This window comes from Stegodyphus dumicola, chromosome 12 (assembly GCF_044657685.1).
Source record: "Stegodyphus dumicola isolate Sdum_Otavi_A_Nest chromosome 12, ASM4465768v1".
Classification (NCBI taxonomy): Eukaryota; Metazoa; Arthropoda; class Arachnida; order Araneae; family Eresidae; genus Stegodyphus; species Stegodyphus dumicola.
Window position 1 is genome coordinate 84662694 of NC_140779.1, and position 17622 is coordinate 84680315.

The 17622-nt window shown below is 31.7% G+C and overlaps 1 protein-coding gene across 1 annotated transcript in view; it reads right to left on the minus strand.

Annotated features, from left to right (window-relative positions):
* The window catches only part of LOC118203211 (immunomodulatory peroxidase-like), a 93947-nt gene extending 92753 nt beyond the window's left edge, over positions 1-1194 (minus strand). The window contains exon 1 of the mRNA XM_085806669.1: positions 1023-1194. Coding sequence (XP_085662795.1) covers positions 1023-1045 — 23 coding nt within the window. The 5' untranslated portion in view covers positions 1046-1194. The remainder of the gene's footprint in view (positions 1-1022) is intronic.
* Positions 1195-17622: the final 16428 nt, after the last annotated feature.

A 17622-nucleotide genomic window follows, 5' to 3' on the forward strand; every position in this document is an offset into this window, starting at 1 on the left:
GGTGGCATCTGACACTGGTACCACTCTGATATTCACAATAATTTCAACAGTCCTAAATTATATTTCTTGAAATTAAAAAAATTACGTAAAATAAACATTTTTGTTGTATGCATCAAAAATAGCAATGGTTAATAGAAGAAGTATTAATAATGATGTTCTTCCTTTTCATATTCATAACTTGTAAAGCACTCTAGCAAAAGAAAATTATCTATTATTCTTTATATTTCAAAAATTAAAACTAATAATAATAAAATGTATGTTTCTGACATTGTTTCTGTACCTACGCATGCACGTACGTTTTCCCAATTTTAATATTTTAAAATTAATTACAACAAATACCATGTATGAGAATAGCTTTTCGCTGGGCTGAAAAATTCTCAGTAGTGAAATAAACTTTTACATTGATTTATAGAATAGTAAATATCATTGATGCATTTGTTAATACCTGTAAATATATATCATAACGTTAAGAAAGTTATTTTAAATAGATTTAATAAAATATTTTGTTCTTACTAAATATACAAATTTAAAAATATTAAAAGCTAAATTGTGAAGTACTCTTTCATGCAATTATAAGAAATAACTAATATTTTTATCATAGTGGACAGTATATAATCAATAGGAAAAATTCTGAATGAAGTTTTGAGGGAAATTATTTCTTAATTTTTTAATAAATAATTAGTTTAATTAAAGTAAAGAACAGAATTAACTGAGAATATTTACACACTAATAGTACGCAAATGCGTGAAATAATTTAGAGTTAGTATTCACGAAACTTCTAATTTTTGTTGCTTGAGATTTCCGCATAATAATAATGAACTGAGAAAATTTCTTCCTAAATCATACCATTCTTGAATTTCAAATATTTGGGCTCAAATCAGAAGTAATCGTTTGCGTTCATAACAGAGCTTTATCACTTTGTATAAAGAATAGCCTAAGTATTCTGCATTGAGCATTAGTCATTTTACGTAAATATAAAATTTACAAAATTAAATATGATTTTAAAAATATTTAAATCTTACTTTTTTGAAGAACGGAGATTCATCTTTTTTTTTTTTCTATAAACAGTTCTTTCAGATAAATAACAACAACAAAAACGACAACAAAAAATTTAGGTATCCTGCCAGGCGACGGGCATTGGCACAATAGTTTGAAAGTTCGAAGTCTCGCTTTGGGTGTCAGAAGGATTTTGAATGACGCTCATCGAAAGCATGGCCATTTTATTCCGAAACTAGTTCGCTTTCGTCACGCACGGTGGCGTCCGTATTTGCTCACTCGGCTCGTTCATGCTGTGCGAGTAGGAAAAGCCCGCGCGAAAAGATTTAAGTGAAAGTGGAAACTACGGATGAGAATCCATTTTCAAAACGGAAAAAGAGCCTGAAGGGCAAATTACGATATTTGTATCTATAACGCTTAAGGTATTATGCAGTGAAAACTCTTGTTCTGATATTGCAAAGACGCAAACGAGAGAATATTTGACTTAGCTGTCAAGCAAAATGTGCATAAATTATAATGGATAAACAGTAACGAAATAAAGGATTAGAATATTCTTTGAATGTAGCATTGTATGCAACAGTATATGGTTTTGCGTGAATGTTTTATAAAGTCATATGTAAATAAATAATTCTAAAAGTAACGATGAAGCATCTAGCAGTGTAGCAGTGATTAACCAAGTGTTAACACTGTTTCCGCATTCCGCATGTGAGCGATTCGCATTAAAATTTTGAAATTAACCGCAATCAAAACTTTAATCTGATAGAAAAATATGAAATCTGTGTGACAGCTTAACATTTCGAAAATAGTTTAAAACCATTATGTTAAACCAAATTATTATTGTATGTACATATGTGGCATGCATACAGAACAAATAAATGTAAGTTATAAGATAGCTCTCCTGCCTTATTAGCATGCCTTCTTCGTGTGGTGGTCTGCATGCCGGGCGCATATTCCAGAGGTCCGTCGTTCGATTCCCGGCGAAGGCATTGTTCATTTTTCATCTCTCTTGCTTCGAAATAACCTAATGTTTATGGCGCCTGAACTAAAAGAGTGGCCTATGATGATTCTCCACACCCAGGATTTGGCGATTGTGTTCCCTAAAACCCCAATCTCCCTTTAAAAGGGGGGAGTATATAAGTTATTTCTTCAACGTTATTAGCATGTCTTCTTGGTGTGGCGGTCTGCACGCTGGGCGCGTATTCCAGAGGTCCGTGGTTCGATTTCCAGCGAAGGCGTTGCCTCATTTTTTGTTTCTCCTGCTTCGAAATAACCTAATGTGAAAACATATTCAAAAACAACATATCTTTAGAATATCCGATAGACAGTCTCGCGCGCTGGAGGTAAAATATTATTTTTTTTTCTGTACAGTGTTGTCACTGCTCGCGTTGAAATCGCTGAGTTTGTTGATCAGAAGCTCGTTAAAGGTCTCCAGAATATGAAACAGATAATAAAACAAATTCGAAACCCAAAATTTCGGACTGTCAGGTGCCCATGTTCGGCTGGAGGATTATTCAAAATTTGATGGCTCTAGGTACCGTCGTTTTTTCACAATGCGAGAAACACACATATATTTAAGCAGATTCCTCATTATTTAATTTCTTTAAATACAACACGGGAGGATATTATTTGGTAGGAACAATTTAAAAAGTAGTTCGCTAATTATAGTGAAACGCCAAAAAATGCCGTTTTGAGATTAACAGCCGTTCTGGACTACCGCCCCTTCGGACTTATATGTTCATTACTCTATTAATTAGAAATAAATTAACAAAAAGTAACTACGCATTCTAACCAGAAATAAATTATCTGCAATTAATTTTAATTCAAACATTCTGCTTTATGGAAAGGGTAGCATTATACACATTTTTCCTTATCTGAAAATTTAAGCAATTTACTGATTCCTTCTATTTCATATAATAACACAATTAGAAGTTGAAGGCGAATTTCGTTCTAAGATTTATTTTCATGGTATTTTAAAACAGGATAGAAAAGGAATTTTAAATAGTTTTATGGCTTTATCGATGCACATAATCATGTTGCTTCTTCGAATAACAAAATTTTAAGCAGTTATTTATATGGAGATGTTGAAATTTCTAAGATATGAAAGGAACAGAAATCTCTAGCAGTACAAATGCTTAACGATCATCCAAAGTGTAAAACCTAGGATTATATCTATCTTTAATGCCTTTAAGGTTACTGAATTCACAGAAATGTGACTAGTCTGTTGGGCTAAAAATTTTTGAATTATTTTTTTTAAGGACAAGGCTATCAGATATTACATAGTATATTTAAAAATTATAAATGCATTTCAAATAGTCTGAATGTTTATTTTTGAGAATGAACTTGGTCTGTAATGAAACAATACTTATACTTTAGTGTTGGTTCTTTGTGAGATTAAATACAATAAAACTGGTGTCACCACCACATGACCTGCTATCAATCCAGTGTTTTAAATAGAAACGAGCTTTAACATCACTTCCTATTGATTGTTTGTAAACAAAATCTAATTGTTATTTCAATAAGTAGAAAGGTCTATAACACAATTTTTTTTCTATTTTATTAAGCACAACTGATAAAGCTGGTTTCTCTAAATTTATACCAACTAATCAAATGTTCGCAAGCTTATTTGTTTTCAATTCAAAATTGGAAGCTATTAAGCAGTTAAATAATATAAAATTTGAATATTTTCTGATTTTAAGGTAATTAATATATTTAAAATAATACTTTAATAGGAATTGCATAATTTAATTTTCTACTATATTATTTCTATAGCAAGGTTTCTTAACCAGGGAGGAATGCTCCCGGGGAGGGGAAAGGAATTTCATTGTTTCAGAAGAAAAATGCGGTCGGCCTTTTATTTACCTTTTAAGTTTATGAATTTCAAATGCAAATTTTATTCTATTTTTTTTGTTTAATAACATTTTCTGCACTTTTTGTTGTTTAAGTTATAAAACAGGTTAAAAATAATCTAAATTTAAATGATTATATATATATATATACATTTTAGAGTTTTGAAAAGAAGGGAGGATTGATCATCTAGCAATGGTGAAAGGAGTACGTGGGACTAAAATGGTCGAGAATCCCTGTTCTATAGTATTCACAAATCTAAATTCATTTTGATCTGTACATATAGCCCGTGATATTAGGTGCCAGTATGCAGTGCTCATTAGTTTTTGGAATGACAGCTGAATAGTGACCATCGCGCATTCCGGGATCAGCAAGAAGTAAACAAGTACGTGTTTTCGAATTTCTGTTCGCTCTTGTCCTCATCGTCGTTTAGTTGAGGAGATTGAGATTATGTCAAAATATATTTATTTTGAAGAAAATCTATTCCGATCTTCAGATAAAGGATCACATCTGATTTATCAGTTTTAACCAAAATCTACCAAATTCTTATAAATATAGAAGTTTTAAATACTAAAATTTTAAACTCCTGTATTGTATTTTTATATGAGTTCTTATTAAAACTTTTTATGGGGTTCAAGTATGTAGAATATTCCTTTTACATTTATAATTATTTTGAAAGTAAAAACATCAATATAAGTAAAATATTTTGTGTAACTATTGATGGTCCACCTGCAGTGGTTGGCAAGGAAAGGGGATTTGTCAAACTTCTTGAAAATCATATTGCACTTAAAGTATTAAACTTCCATTATATAATACACTAGGAAAGTTTAATTGCCAAAATTTTGTCACTAATTTCTGTAATGAAAACTGCTTTTAAAATACTTAATTTCTTAGTATCTTGGTCTTCGTTGGTACACAGGCAATTTAAATTTCTTGTTAGAAGACATGGAAAGTAAATATGTGGTTCTTCACGTATACTCGTCTGTTCGTTGGCTTAGTCGAGGTAATGTCTTTAATAAAGTTTGGGCATGCATGGAATACAAAGTCTTTCTTAATGAGAAGGAGCAACATTTCCCCAAATTGAACGATAAAAATGGTTATGTAAATTAATGCTTCTGACTGACGTTAACTAAACACTTCAATAAACTAAACTTAGGATTGCAAGGAAAAGGGCAAACAGTGATTGAACGTTTTGAATATTAGAAAAGCTTTGTTGCAAAATTAAACATATTTTCCCATTGTATTTATACTAGTACCTACAACTATTTCCCAAATGTTAAAGCGCTTGCAAATAATACATCGACCATAGACAAAGATAAACTTCCAACCCACGCTGAAGCACTTAAGGAGAATTTTTTCAAAAGATGCAAAGACTTTGAAGCTTGTACGTCTGTAATCCATTCCATTTATTGAACTAACACCTTCAGAATTATGGAAAGCAAAATTTACGGAATTATTGGACGATAACGGTAAATCGACAGCTATTTTAAATTGCTGGATGTCATTACCGGAGAGATTTAGTGGTTTGATGAAAACTGCATGTGCTCTGCTTTCCGCTTTTGGTTCTACATGTCCAGGTGAACGAATCTTTTCTCAAATGAAAAAATATTTTGAGTCCACAAAGAAGTTCTTTAACAACTGAACATTCAAAATCATGTACTAAATTGAAAGTCACAAATTTTCTGCGACATTAATTAAAGTGGTACAAAGACAAGATTCGCATTAAAATTTAAATTTTTTATCTAACTGTTTTGAAGGAATACTTATATTTTATATTGTTTATTTTTAATGTTAATATATATCTTTAAATGATACATAATTAATGCATAACGAAACCAAACCTGTGTTTTTGACTCCTATTTCCTAACTATCGCGGAAATCAAATTGTTTCAAATATTTCCTACCGTGCGGCATATTAAGTCATATTGGTAGATCGGTTTGGCACACCATAGCTACGAGGATGTCGCTGTTCAGAATTAGATCAGACTTTTCGAGTTCATACGCGTCACTGCTTGCTGTTTGCTCTGCCTAGAAAAATTACGTCTCTTCACCAAGTTTCTTTTTCTGTTATGACCCGTAATGTTGTACTAATTAAACAAAAATATATTTTCTGAAGAATTGTTCGGTTCAAAATAAAAAGGACGCTTTAACCATAGAGCCAGTTGTGATCTTCTTTCCAGTCAGATCTACGCAGAGGTTTTCTCGGCCATGACTGAAAAGCGAAACTATTTCATCTTCCGCAAAAACCTCGACATCAGATATATATGTATATATAGGGGATCGGTACTTACTATTCTTAATTTTCGTCAGAGACGGTTGCTGGATTCCATGTTTAGGGGTTGTTAATAAACTAGTTTGGCTGACTGTTAACTTGAATATTTAATGAAAACACAAATAGTTTCTACACACTATAATACGATTACATTCGTAGATGGAAATAGATGCGATTATTTATAAAGTTTGCGTCTTAGAACGTCGTGTCCTGGAAGCGTCTTTCATCTTAATCGCGTCATCATCTTAACAACGGAATCGTCTGTCTTCTGTCACCAAACAAACTGTTCGCCAGACAAAATTAGTTGAGAAAAGGAAGAAAATACGGCATATATCTTTATGCTTCAAAGTTACTAGTAGCTTTAATTTTATTCACATCCAAGCGTGGTAGAGTCAAAATTCAAAAGTCAGTGATAGGAGAGCAAAGTCTTTCCTAACAGTCCAACCTCAAAATGAGGGAAGAAAGTCATATAGTTTTTTTTTTGGTTTATTACAAATGTGTATCAGATTCAGAGCTACCAGTCTTCTTTAAAGTGTTTATCGATTCTTTTGCTGTACGTATCAATATAAAGAAATATTTTTACTGACATGCCTATTCTATTGAAATATTATTGATTTTTTATTTCTTTGTTTATAGTAGAGTATTATTATGCACATGCACAGATAACGTGGATTGTATCATTTTCATGGTTTGCATCTTATTTGTATTTTACAAATTGCACTTTGTTTATTGTAGACTATTATTTTACGCAGGTACAAAGAAAATGGCTTGTATAATTTCCTCAAATAGGTATATGAAATATTTAAGAAAATTCTTTACATTATCTCTCTCGTCCTGTTTTGCTTCAATAAATTTCGCTAAAGACATTTGCGATTCTTTCACAATAAATGTTTCGTTATTTAATGCAATGGAATTCTTACATCTTTCATTTAGCATTTCTTTCTTACAGAAGTTTTAATTGTACGATTTATAACGCTATAATAAAGGCATAAGCACTGGATAATGCTGCATAACACCATTATGACAGCATTATAAGTTATATGTAGTTACATCAATATTACTACATTATCGTGCAACGATTTCTTAACTTCTTCGTGTAATAAAGCTCAGCAGCGCATTCACCTTTCCAGTTAACCTACAGCTGATAAAACTATTATTTCCTTTCTGATGATAATATACATGATCTTCCGTTGCATCACTGAAACTCCATTCGTGACTACGATATTCCTCATTAACCAAAGTCACGAGTCTACGTATTTATCACATAAATTGTATTGTTTACTATTACGCAATATCTGTTCCTTCTATTGAAATTAAAATTCCCTTTATTCCTGCAACTTATAATAGACAAGAGCGTCAAAAGTACAGGATTCAAGAAAGGGAGAAACAGATATACAAAAGATTTTTTAAGACATTTTCAGGCCTGATGACATAAAAATAATCGTTATTCTAGGTGTAAACCAAAATATTTTTTAAGATTTAAAATGAAATACATGCAACCATGTATTTCAACAACGCAACCATGCAAACCAGATAGTAATATCATAAGCCCTTTACCCATAGTTACCTAAATTAGTATTCTCCTAACATGAATTTTTTAACGTAAATTTTACCTAATTCCTGTTTTCTTAATTTCGGTTATTAATTACAAAACACTATATCTTAATATTAACTTTCAAATTCCTCTCCATACATATGCTTATATATATGTAAGAAAAATAAGGAGTATGTAAAAAATTAAATTAGCAGCGTAAATTAATTTCCCTTCTGTATTCTAAAAATAGTAACCTCTGTTTGACTGCGTCATTTAGAGACTAATCTATGTCATATGAGTCTTACGTAATTCTGATGATGTAAATGGAATTAAAACTCAAACAGCTAATAGTAATTTTACAGCAGTGTTAATTATCCAATTAAAATGCATTGAGAACCAAAACTAACTCAGCCTGAATTAAGATTTCACCCTGAACATAACGCATTTGCTCTCTACGATTCGGCCCAGCTGCAATGCAGTCTGTCTGCTCCTTCTTTCACTGCAAATTTATCTAAAATCTAAAATTTTTCAGTATAGGCATTATTAATGTGCCAGCTTGATTGTAGCCCCAACATGCTGAACTAAAAAATCAAGATTTAATCTGCCTTCGCCTCAAATTTCCTATTCATTACAGATCAACACTTCTACCCCATCAAAATTCCTGCTGATAATTACCGCACACACACACACATACATTTGCGTACGCACGGAATGAATTGAATGGACACAAAATCGATGATAGCTTGATAAAATTAATTTTTGCAAAAGAAATACTTTACTGTTCTGGAACTTTCTAAAATGTATTAGTAGAGCTCTTCTCAGTATGAGAGAGCCAATCAGTAGTTACCGCTTCAAATCACTAAGAACATTAAACACAACCCAATGAAAAGCGCATCTAAATAGCGAAGCTTTCAAGGAGATCTCAATACTCCGAAGTCAATTCTGAATTGAAAAACGGGCAAACTGATTCTCTTAGCTTTCTCTCAGCCAACGAGAAATATCTAATATCTTCCATTTCTCGAAATTACTGGAAACCATATATGGTTAAAGTTACATATAGGGATCAATTTATTGTTATTCAATTACACTTTCGATTACAGTTATATAGGAATCGAGCGAAAAGCAGCCAAATTATCGCAAAGTTTGGTGATTTTGGGCCAAATTTGGCGACAAAATTTAGTCGATAAAACAATTGACAGCTTGGCGACATCTTGCCAATTTAGGGAGATAGTTATTTGTTTAGACTTGATCCTATAACTTTATCTTTTCGGCCGAGCTTCTTTTTCAAGCATTTCAAGTTAAATTGAAAAAAACTGTTAAATTGTATCCTTCTATAATAGACTTGATCCTATAACTTTATCTTTTCGGCCGAGCTTCTTTTTCAAGCATTTCAAGTTAAATTGTAGAAAATATGCTATAATGTCATTAAAACTATTTATATACATACAATTGCTCTACAGACCCCATATAAAATCTGGCATTTTCTTCCGACCTTTAAAGTAAAAACAGTTATTAATAAAATATCTATTATGCCTTAAAAATTTAACATAAAAGTTCAGTTCGTTTAGCAGCAGAAGTCGAGCCGTGTAAAAAATTAAAGTTTTATACTTGGAAACTCTTCCAGCTAGAAAGTGAATTATTTTTAAAAACTGCGCACCGGAAGAACTTGCAACCGTTTTATATGCCTTCAATGTTTAAGAAAAACACATTTATTAGAACAGTTAGTTTGTAGAATAGTTATCAAATAGGTTCCTAATATGCACGATTAAGCAATTACATTAATTAATTGAAAAATATTAATTATGAGTAATTACAGAATGATAACATAAATTAAAGCCGCATTAAGAATATTAGTTACTAGCGTTTAAAATGTAAACAAACATATTTATGTCGTAACAAAAATATGAAAGCAATTAAAAACGATCATTTAAATTTAACTGAAAAAAGGTATCAAGATTGAAATATTATCACAAATAAAATTGAATAAATTTTTTCATGATGATAAAAGTGTCGTACTTGAGCAAATTAGTAATTCGATCATGTTAGATTTGACAAAACAAACAAGTAATAATCAGAAATCACTACTATATCTACTGGAACATTGTGGAAAATGCTTAAATTAAATAAAAAATATATTTAGAAAACATCAATTTTATATCAAAAGATAAAATTAGTTTTAATTATTTTAAAATTAGTTTTGACGTTAGTTGGCATATTAGTCGAAGTGATAAGGTCGTTCTCCGTTGTTGGAACCAGTGGTTCAGCGAAGGCATAGTCAGCCGCAGTAGTAACTTGGGACGTCCCTTGGCCAACAGCGCACGAGATTATCGCCCGATTAGAAGAGCTGCCAAGTCCACACCAAGAATTTATGCTGTCATCGACTCAATGCCATCTGCGAACTCACGAGGATCCCGAGATATCTAGGGATAAGATTCGCAGAAGACTGGCTGAAGCTGAACTCAGATCTCGACGTTCATTAAAACCCTTGCCATTGACACTCCACATTAAGCAATGTGGTCTTGCCTAGTGCCACTCTTGCTCAAGCTAGACAATATTCGATTGGAGAAATATGATCTTCAGCTACGAATTATGCTTCTTTCTCAATGCTGATGACTGATGCATACATGTCTAGAGGCGGAGAGGTGAGCTCTTCAATGCACCATTTGTTATTGAAAGGCACACACTGAGAGGCCAGGATACAAGGGCTGATAGTCTGCGAAGAGATCAGCTGGGACAGCCGTTCACCATTAGTCGTGCTGTGAAATACTCTGACTACTCGAAAGTAAGATGATGACATTTTGCATCCGATCGTACTGCCTGTGTCAGCAAATTGTCCAGATTCTGTTTTAAAGCAAGACAACGTTCGGCCACATACAACATCACTTTCCAATACTGTCTTCGATCCTTGACTTACCTACCAGGTCTCCAGAGTTGTCCACCTATCTAACATGTTTGGGACTTAGTGGGCAGACAAATTCAGCCACATACAAATACGTCCCAACTCGCTGACCAGTTACTATATCTGTGGTATTTTTGGCATAATCTACCCCCTTGATATTCGTAAATAAAACGCATTCCCCCCCCCAGTTTTTGATCATTTGTTTATCTACTCCAATACTATACTACTGCCGAGTTTCGTAGTTTTGGTTCGATTCTTTCTGGATGCATTGTTTTCGGCAACAGAGTGCATTTTAATGTAATAAGGCTGAAAAAAAAGCAAAATTTTTATTTAGTAAACAAAAATTTCCTTTAAACATAAAATTAGAATTCATAAACTAAATAAATTTTACTAAGAAATTATTTATAATTTAACGATTTGATTGATGTCGAAGAAAGCGAAGGCTGTCTGTCTAAAGGAGCCAATATTGAGAACTTTCTAAAGGAAAGTGGTTTGTATTCACGTTATATATGGGGAGAAACATGGAAAAGCTGTACGCACTTCGCTATCTGGGTATTTACAGTTAACTTTTTAACATAGTTTCTGAAGCATTTAATATTGCATTTAAACAGTTCCTCTGTCTCAGATTTCACCTAAATAACTTGATGCGTTTTCAAATATTACCATAAGCATTTTTTGCACAGATTTAAAAAGGGACAGTTCTTTTAATAGGTTATCTATTTAAAGCTTTTGTGCTTCGAGAGATTTTAATCTCTCGCATAGAATCTGTGTTATTTAATTTCTGGCGTACAACTAAATAATCTGCGAAAATCTGTGTTCAAATTTCAGTCATCCGTATTATCTTTAGATTCAATCTGTGTTGCTGAAATGTCTCATGTATCTATCATGATCTATACTGCTCCTAACACTAATCTTCTGAGTATTGATTTAATTTAAAAAAGTTTCCTTACTAACCCGGTTTGATTTTCTTCCGAATGTCATAATTACACAAGGTCACAAAATGACTGTGATCAAGATCTTGATCTCATTCCTTAAGAAGTTTTCTTATCAGTTTATTTTGTCTCAGCATTCCTTTAGGGGGGAAAATTCTGCGTTTTGTACTTCAGGCATTATAGACTGTGGTGTTATTTACAAGCAAGCCACACCAAACTGATGTTATCGATTTCTTATTACAGGATTTAGATATTCTGAAAATATTTATCATCGAGTAAATCGTGAAAATATAAAAGGAAACTCAAATAATAATTATATTCTGAGATAAAAGAACATTCAGGAGCATTCTATGAATATTTTAAAACTCTTGATAAAAATAATTTGTATAACTCATATACGTCACAAAATATCTGTGTTGTAAAAAGTGCAGTTTGATCTTGATTTCTTCCGATCCTTTCGTAATCATGGTTAAAGCGATAATTTGAACTTTATAATGATTTTATCTGAATTTTCAGAGTGAATAATGAAGTACATTTACATTTGCGACCAGAAATTTACTTTAACAAGGACATAAATAATTATAATGCAGAGTGTTAAGTTTGTCGAAAAAAGAAAGATCAAAATGTGCAGTGCCCTAGCTGTCATTCGAATTCCGAACCTTTTGATCACCAGCCGACTCCAAAGCTGCCAGTTACAGCACGAAGACCTGCGATAATAAGGAAAAAATATCTTGCAAGAGAAGTTATTAATTACGAAAGAAGATACATTTATTTCAGAATACTGAAGATTTCCTGCAGGTAGAATCGAGACTACAAAAAAGATTTCTCATATGGTATTTGTCATCAAATTTTATGTATAAATTTTAAACCTTATAAATTTTACTTATTAAATTTAAATTTATAATTTATTAAACGAAGTAATAAATTTTAAATTTATTATTTCAGTTCAATTCAATCAAATTTTCTTTAAAGTCCCCCACGGGGCATCCCTCCTTTACCGCGTAGTGTCTAATAAGGTGGAGCACGCATTAAATAAATAATAAGTTCATCAAAAGCTCTGCTGAATTATTTCTTAACTTTTAATATTAAACTTGAGTACCAGAAATAGAAAAAATAGAATACATATTTTGAAATAAGCAATCTTGTAACGTAATAAGTAGATTGTCTAAGTTATCTGTAATAAAGACCGAAACGTAACTAAACCTGGGGAGAATAATACTTATTATTGTTTACGTGTTCTGCCCTAAGGAACTACATGGAAGGGAGGGATGCCTTCGTGGAGGACTTTCTAAGGGAAATGAAATTGGTTCGTAAGGGAAATGAAATTGGTTCGTATTAACACGTTACACATAGCGAAAACCACGAAAACGCCCAGGCAGCCAGCCGGTTCGCGGCATTCGAGCTTCGGACCGAACTATCAGTGTTCAGTGACTTTACCCCACAGCCGCTGGTAGGCTTAAGAATAATACTTGGCTCTTAAATTATCAAAACTTAAAAGTGAAACTTAATCTTAAATGAAACTATTAAAAAATATTAATCTTATGACAAAAGATCACCTTTATTTACGTTATCACACTTTCATAGAGTAGGAAAAGGCAAGCGGTATTCTCATTACAGAAGAAATATTGAAATTATTGTTTTAATATAACAAAAAAATGCAAGATTGTGCTCCAAATAAGTGAAATATTTTTTTTAATGAAATGAATATTTTGCGCAACGCCAATTCATGGCATAAATCTAAAAATTTACTAATTACGAAAACATTTAAGTACTTAGAAGAATTCAGGAAAAAGTGCATATTATTTTTATCTGTGTATTATATTATATAGTGTCCGAAAACTACAATAAAAATGGTTTTAAAAGGAAATAGTCAAGAAAGGGTTTGTGATTATTCCAGAAATAAGAAGATAATCAATGTAATTAATGAAAAATAATATTATGTACCATTTTTGATTGCAAAATTTCTCATTTACTATTCGCTAAAATCAAAATTAGTAAGTAATTAGTAAATAAGTAGCAAAATTAGTATGGTAACCTTTTTATGATAATTAGCACACACGTTACTTTTATATTAATTGTCTGCTACTTCTTCTCTTTCTTGCTCAGCGCTGGTAGAATATAAATTATGTGGCATTAAAATAGCGTGTAAATGTATAAATCCGAAGAGAGAGAGAAAAATCATTGGCAAGCCAACAGCAATGCTTATCATAACGTAAAACGCCACCCTATAATCCAAAAGGATTTTAGAGAGGGTTTTATGGCGAATCCTAATGTTATACTTAGAGATCTCAAAAAATGGTGGTTGAAAGATATTTAATCTATTATTTGTGTTGTGCATATTTAATTTTGCTGTCTTCTCGCAAGAAGAGATAAATAAGTAATTACATTTTTATTTCTATGCCTCCAAAAGTACAAAAGTTTAGTTTAATCTTTAGTTTAGTTTCTAAATCTAGTTTGTATTTTTCAGAGTTCTAGACTTTTAATTGAGTTCGAGGCCTATAATTCATATTTATTGGGGAAATTAAACAAATAATATGTTAATATTAGGTTTAAGCTTGCGATATAGCAAACTTTTTGTTTTAATAGTAAAAAACTTAGGAACGGCTTACTTTTGATGAAAATCACCACAAAAATACATGTATTTTAGAGAAGAAAATATAGAGCTAATAGTAGTATAAATGGAGTATTTAATTATTTTTTAATTTTTGAACCAAAGTTTAAAGAGTAGCTTGTTCTTCGCTTAAGTTTGTTAATATTATGGGCATGAGAAAAGTAGCTTGTTCATTATTTGAATCTGGTACTATCATGGGCCTGAGGAAAGTCAGTTAACATGGGCATGAGAAAAGTAGCTCGTCTATTGCTTGAGCTTAGTAATATCATAGGCCTGAGGAAAGTCGGATGTTTATTGCTTGAGTCTGGTAATATCATGGTCATTAGAAAAGTAGCTTCTTCATTGCTTGAGTATGGTGATATATCATGGGCATGAAAAAAGTAGCTTCTTCATTACTTGAGTATGGTAATATCATGGCCATGAGAAAAGTAGCTTGTTCATTGCTCGAGTCTGGTAATATTATGGGAATAAGAAAAGTAGCTTGTTTATTGCTTGAGCATGGTAATATCATGGGATTGAGAAAAGTAGCTTGTTCACTACTTGAGCCTGGTAATATTATGGACGTGAGAAATAACAAAACGTAACTGGGTTCGCAATATTGACGAAAATCAACAAGTAATCAAATTACTTAAGAAGGAAGGAGATATTTGTAGCTAACATATACGAAAAAGAATTTTCTGTTACATAAGATATTTACGGAAGATAAAATTCTGAATTGCATTCCTTCACGCTATCCTTAATATTATGCTAAATGCCAGATCATTTTGTCATCTTTCAGATCCTCTTTTTCCCTTTTTTCATCAACATTAAGACATGATGAGAACTGAAGATCTATTTTTTAGGTAAGGAGATTTCATCAAAAGCAATCTAGCATTCAAAGACAGAATGATAATCTCCGTTAAACGACAAGATAATAATTTGTTCTCTACTTCAACTCATTCTTTAAATTGTTAAATTGATAATAAAACGAGACAATTCGAATTCTTGTCAAAAACTTGACATGCAGTAGAAAGATAAACAAATCCTGACTTTTCCTTATGGAAAACCAATTTTAAAACATGATTTTAACAATGATTGACGTAACTACCAACAAAGGCGAATATGATAGCATTTCGATGGTCCTTATTCACGTTCGAATGAGCAAGCGAGCCGGAAGAGCATAATAAACGAGAGTTGTTCCGAGTAAAATGTTTTCACATTAACGCCGAATTTAAGGGTCTTTGATATTTCCTAAGCTATCAGTGTCAAAATGATGTTAAACACATTTTTGCGCAAAGCAGTTGATGTAAACAATAGAAGGCTACTTCTTATGATGCATATCCAAGCTGCTTGTATAATTCAGATATGAAATGGGGAATGTTAGAAATTTGTGGGTTATCCATCATGATTTGAAATATATTTCATTCTGAATTTCGGGTTCTGTTTTTTAGCTGAAAACACAAAATAATTTTATAATAATGCTGAACATGAATATGCTGTACTCATATTCATACAGAGCTTTTCTAAGGCGATGGGCAAAACTGAATTGTTTTATTTATTTATTTACTTGTGCAGGCTTATGTTGTTGGTGTAAGCAAGAGAATGATTGTATGGAGGTGGCTTTTGAAATGATTATTGCACTCCCGCCTAAAAGTATAGTTTTTATTCAGGCATAACACATCTGAAATATACTTCTTTTAATTTTCTCATTTCTAGAAACGAAGTGCAGAGAAGGAATGGAGAAGGTCATGTTGGAAAACTTTTATCTCTAAAAGTACGCTGTGAATGAATTTTACAAATGGAAATCTTATTGTCCATGGCAACAAAGAATCTTATTGTCCATGGAAAATCTTATTGTCCATCGCTTTGTTTTATAAAAGGAAACCTAAAATTTAATTATAATATAAAGAAAATTGATAGAACTGTATTTCGCAATGCATTTGTCACATTTCGATTAGTTTTAAGAAATTCGTGTAAATGTCTGAGTGTGTGGGATTTAATGTTTTTATTCTTTAAAAATTTATATTTCTTTGTACAAGTAATTAAAGCAAATAAGTGTTATATATATTATATTACTTGCATGCTTCTTAAAATATTAGTTATAAAATTTAAATTTTCTTTTTAAAAATTAATAAAATATATTTATGCACTTGTTTTGAATACGCAGGACTATATGAGGAAAAACAATATACATCCCTATCCAAAGTTGCCTGAACCTGGTAATATGAAGGACATGAGAACGGACGAGCAAATTCGAACAGTTGTTTCAGATGTATGGTTCGATTATGAGAAAGAAAACAAATATATCAAGTTTTTGGCCAAAGTTTTGATCGCAAAACACCTTTTATTAAAAAAAAATATACAAAATTTGAATATTTGTTTCATCCCTCTATTACGAAATTTCCAAGTATAGATTTTTGTTCATTTAATCGTTATTTTAGGTGCAGTTTTGCGTACTAAGAATCCGTATTCAAAGTGCAAGATGCGGGCGGACTAGTGGCCGAGCGGTAAAAGCCACTGAACACTGGTAGTTCGGGTCCGGGGTTTGAATCTTGGCGAACGGGCTGGCTGCATGGGCGTTTTCGTGGTTTTAAATATGTGTAACATGAATACGAGCCAGTTTCCCTTAAAAAGACCTCCACAGGGCATCCCTCCCTTTCCGTGTAGTGCCTAAGAGCGGAGCACGTAAGAAGAAAAAAAAAAGTGTAAAATGTGTCGTCTAGAAGCAATTCATTTTAATTAATAAACTACTTTCATCTGATTAAAATGCTTTCGCTTTTCAGATTGTAGAAAAGTAAATAAAACGGAAAAGAATGCAAATTAACGAACTTGCATTCAAAAACTTAATATACGTAGCTATGTTTAAAAACACTTTTACGTAGCTCCTAAAATTTTAACTAATAATATCTTAGATAATTTTGATTATATGCGAATGGAAGTTCTTTTGTATAACTTATTTGGCTTTAGAAAAAGAAATAAGTGCGCAATATTTTAATAAATTATTTCTGAAATATTTATAATATTCTCTTGTCATAATAAAATATTAATTAGAGATAATTTATTTACATATTAAGTACTAATTTTAATTCTTTCCAATTTCTGCCTTGTTTAATGCAATAAAATTGAAAACATTCGTTTAAAAAGTTATCCCTCCTATTGAAATGTTTCGTCATTATCATTTATAAGCTACTCAGATGGAAATCAGTAAATTTAAATTTTAAAAATTTGGAACTGCATATCAGAGCGTTATGTCCGGCTTTATCCTGTCATGAGACTTTTCGTCATTTGTTTTATATTAGCTTACAATTTATGTTATTTTACTTTCTTACTTTCTTTAATAATATAAATATCATCTTAATAAATGTAAGTTTAGGAAAATAGAGCCTAAAGTAAGTAAATATACAAATTTAGCTAATAAAGTGTCTTTGAATACAGGTCTTCATGAAAAATCCAAAAACCCGTGCTGCTCAGAGGGTTAAATTTATCTTTCACAGCATACTTTCAGCTTGTAAATGGAAATTAGAATACCACGTAAAGTTCCAAAGATCTTAATTA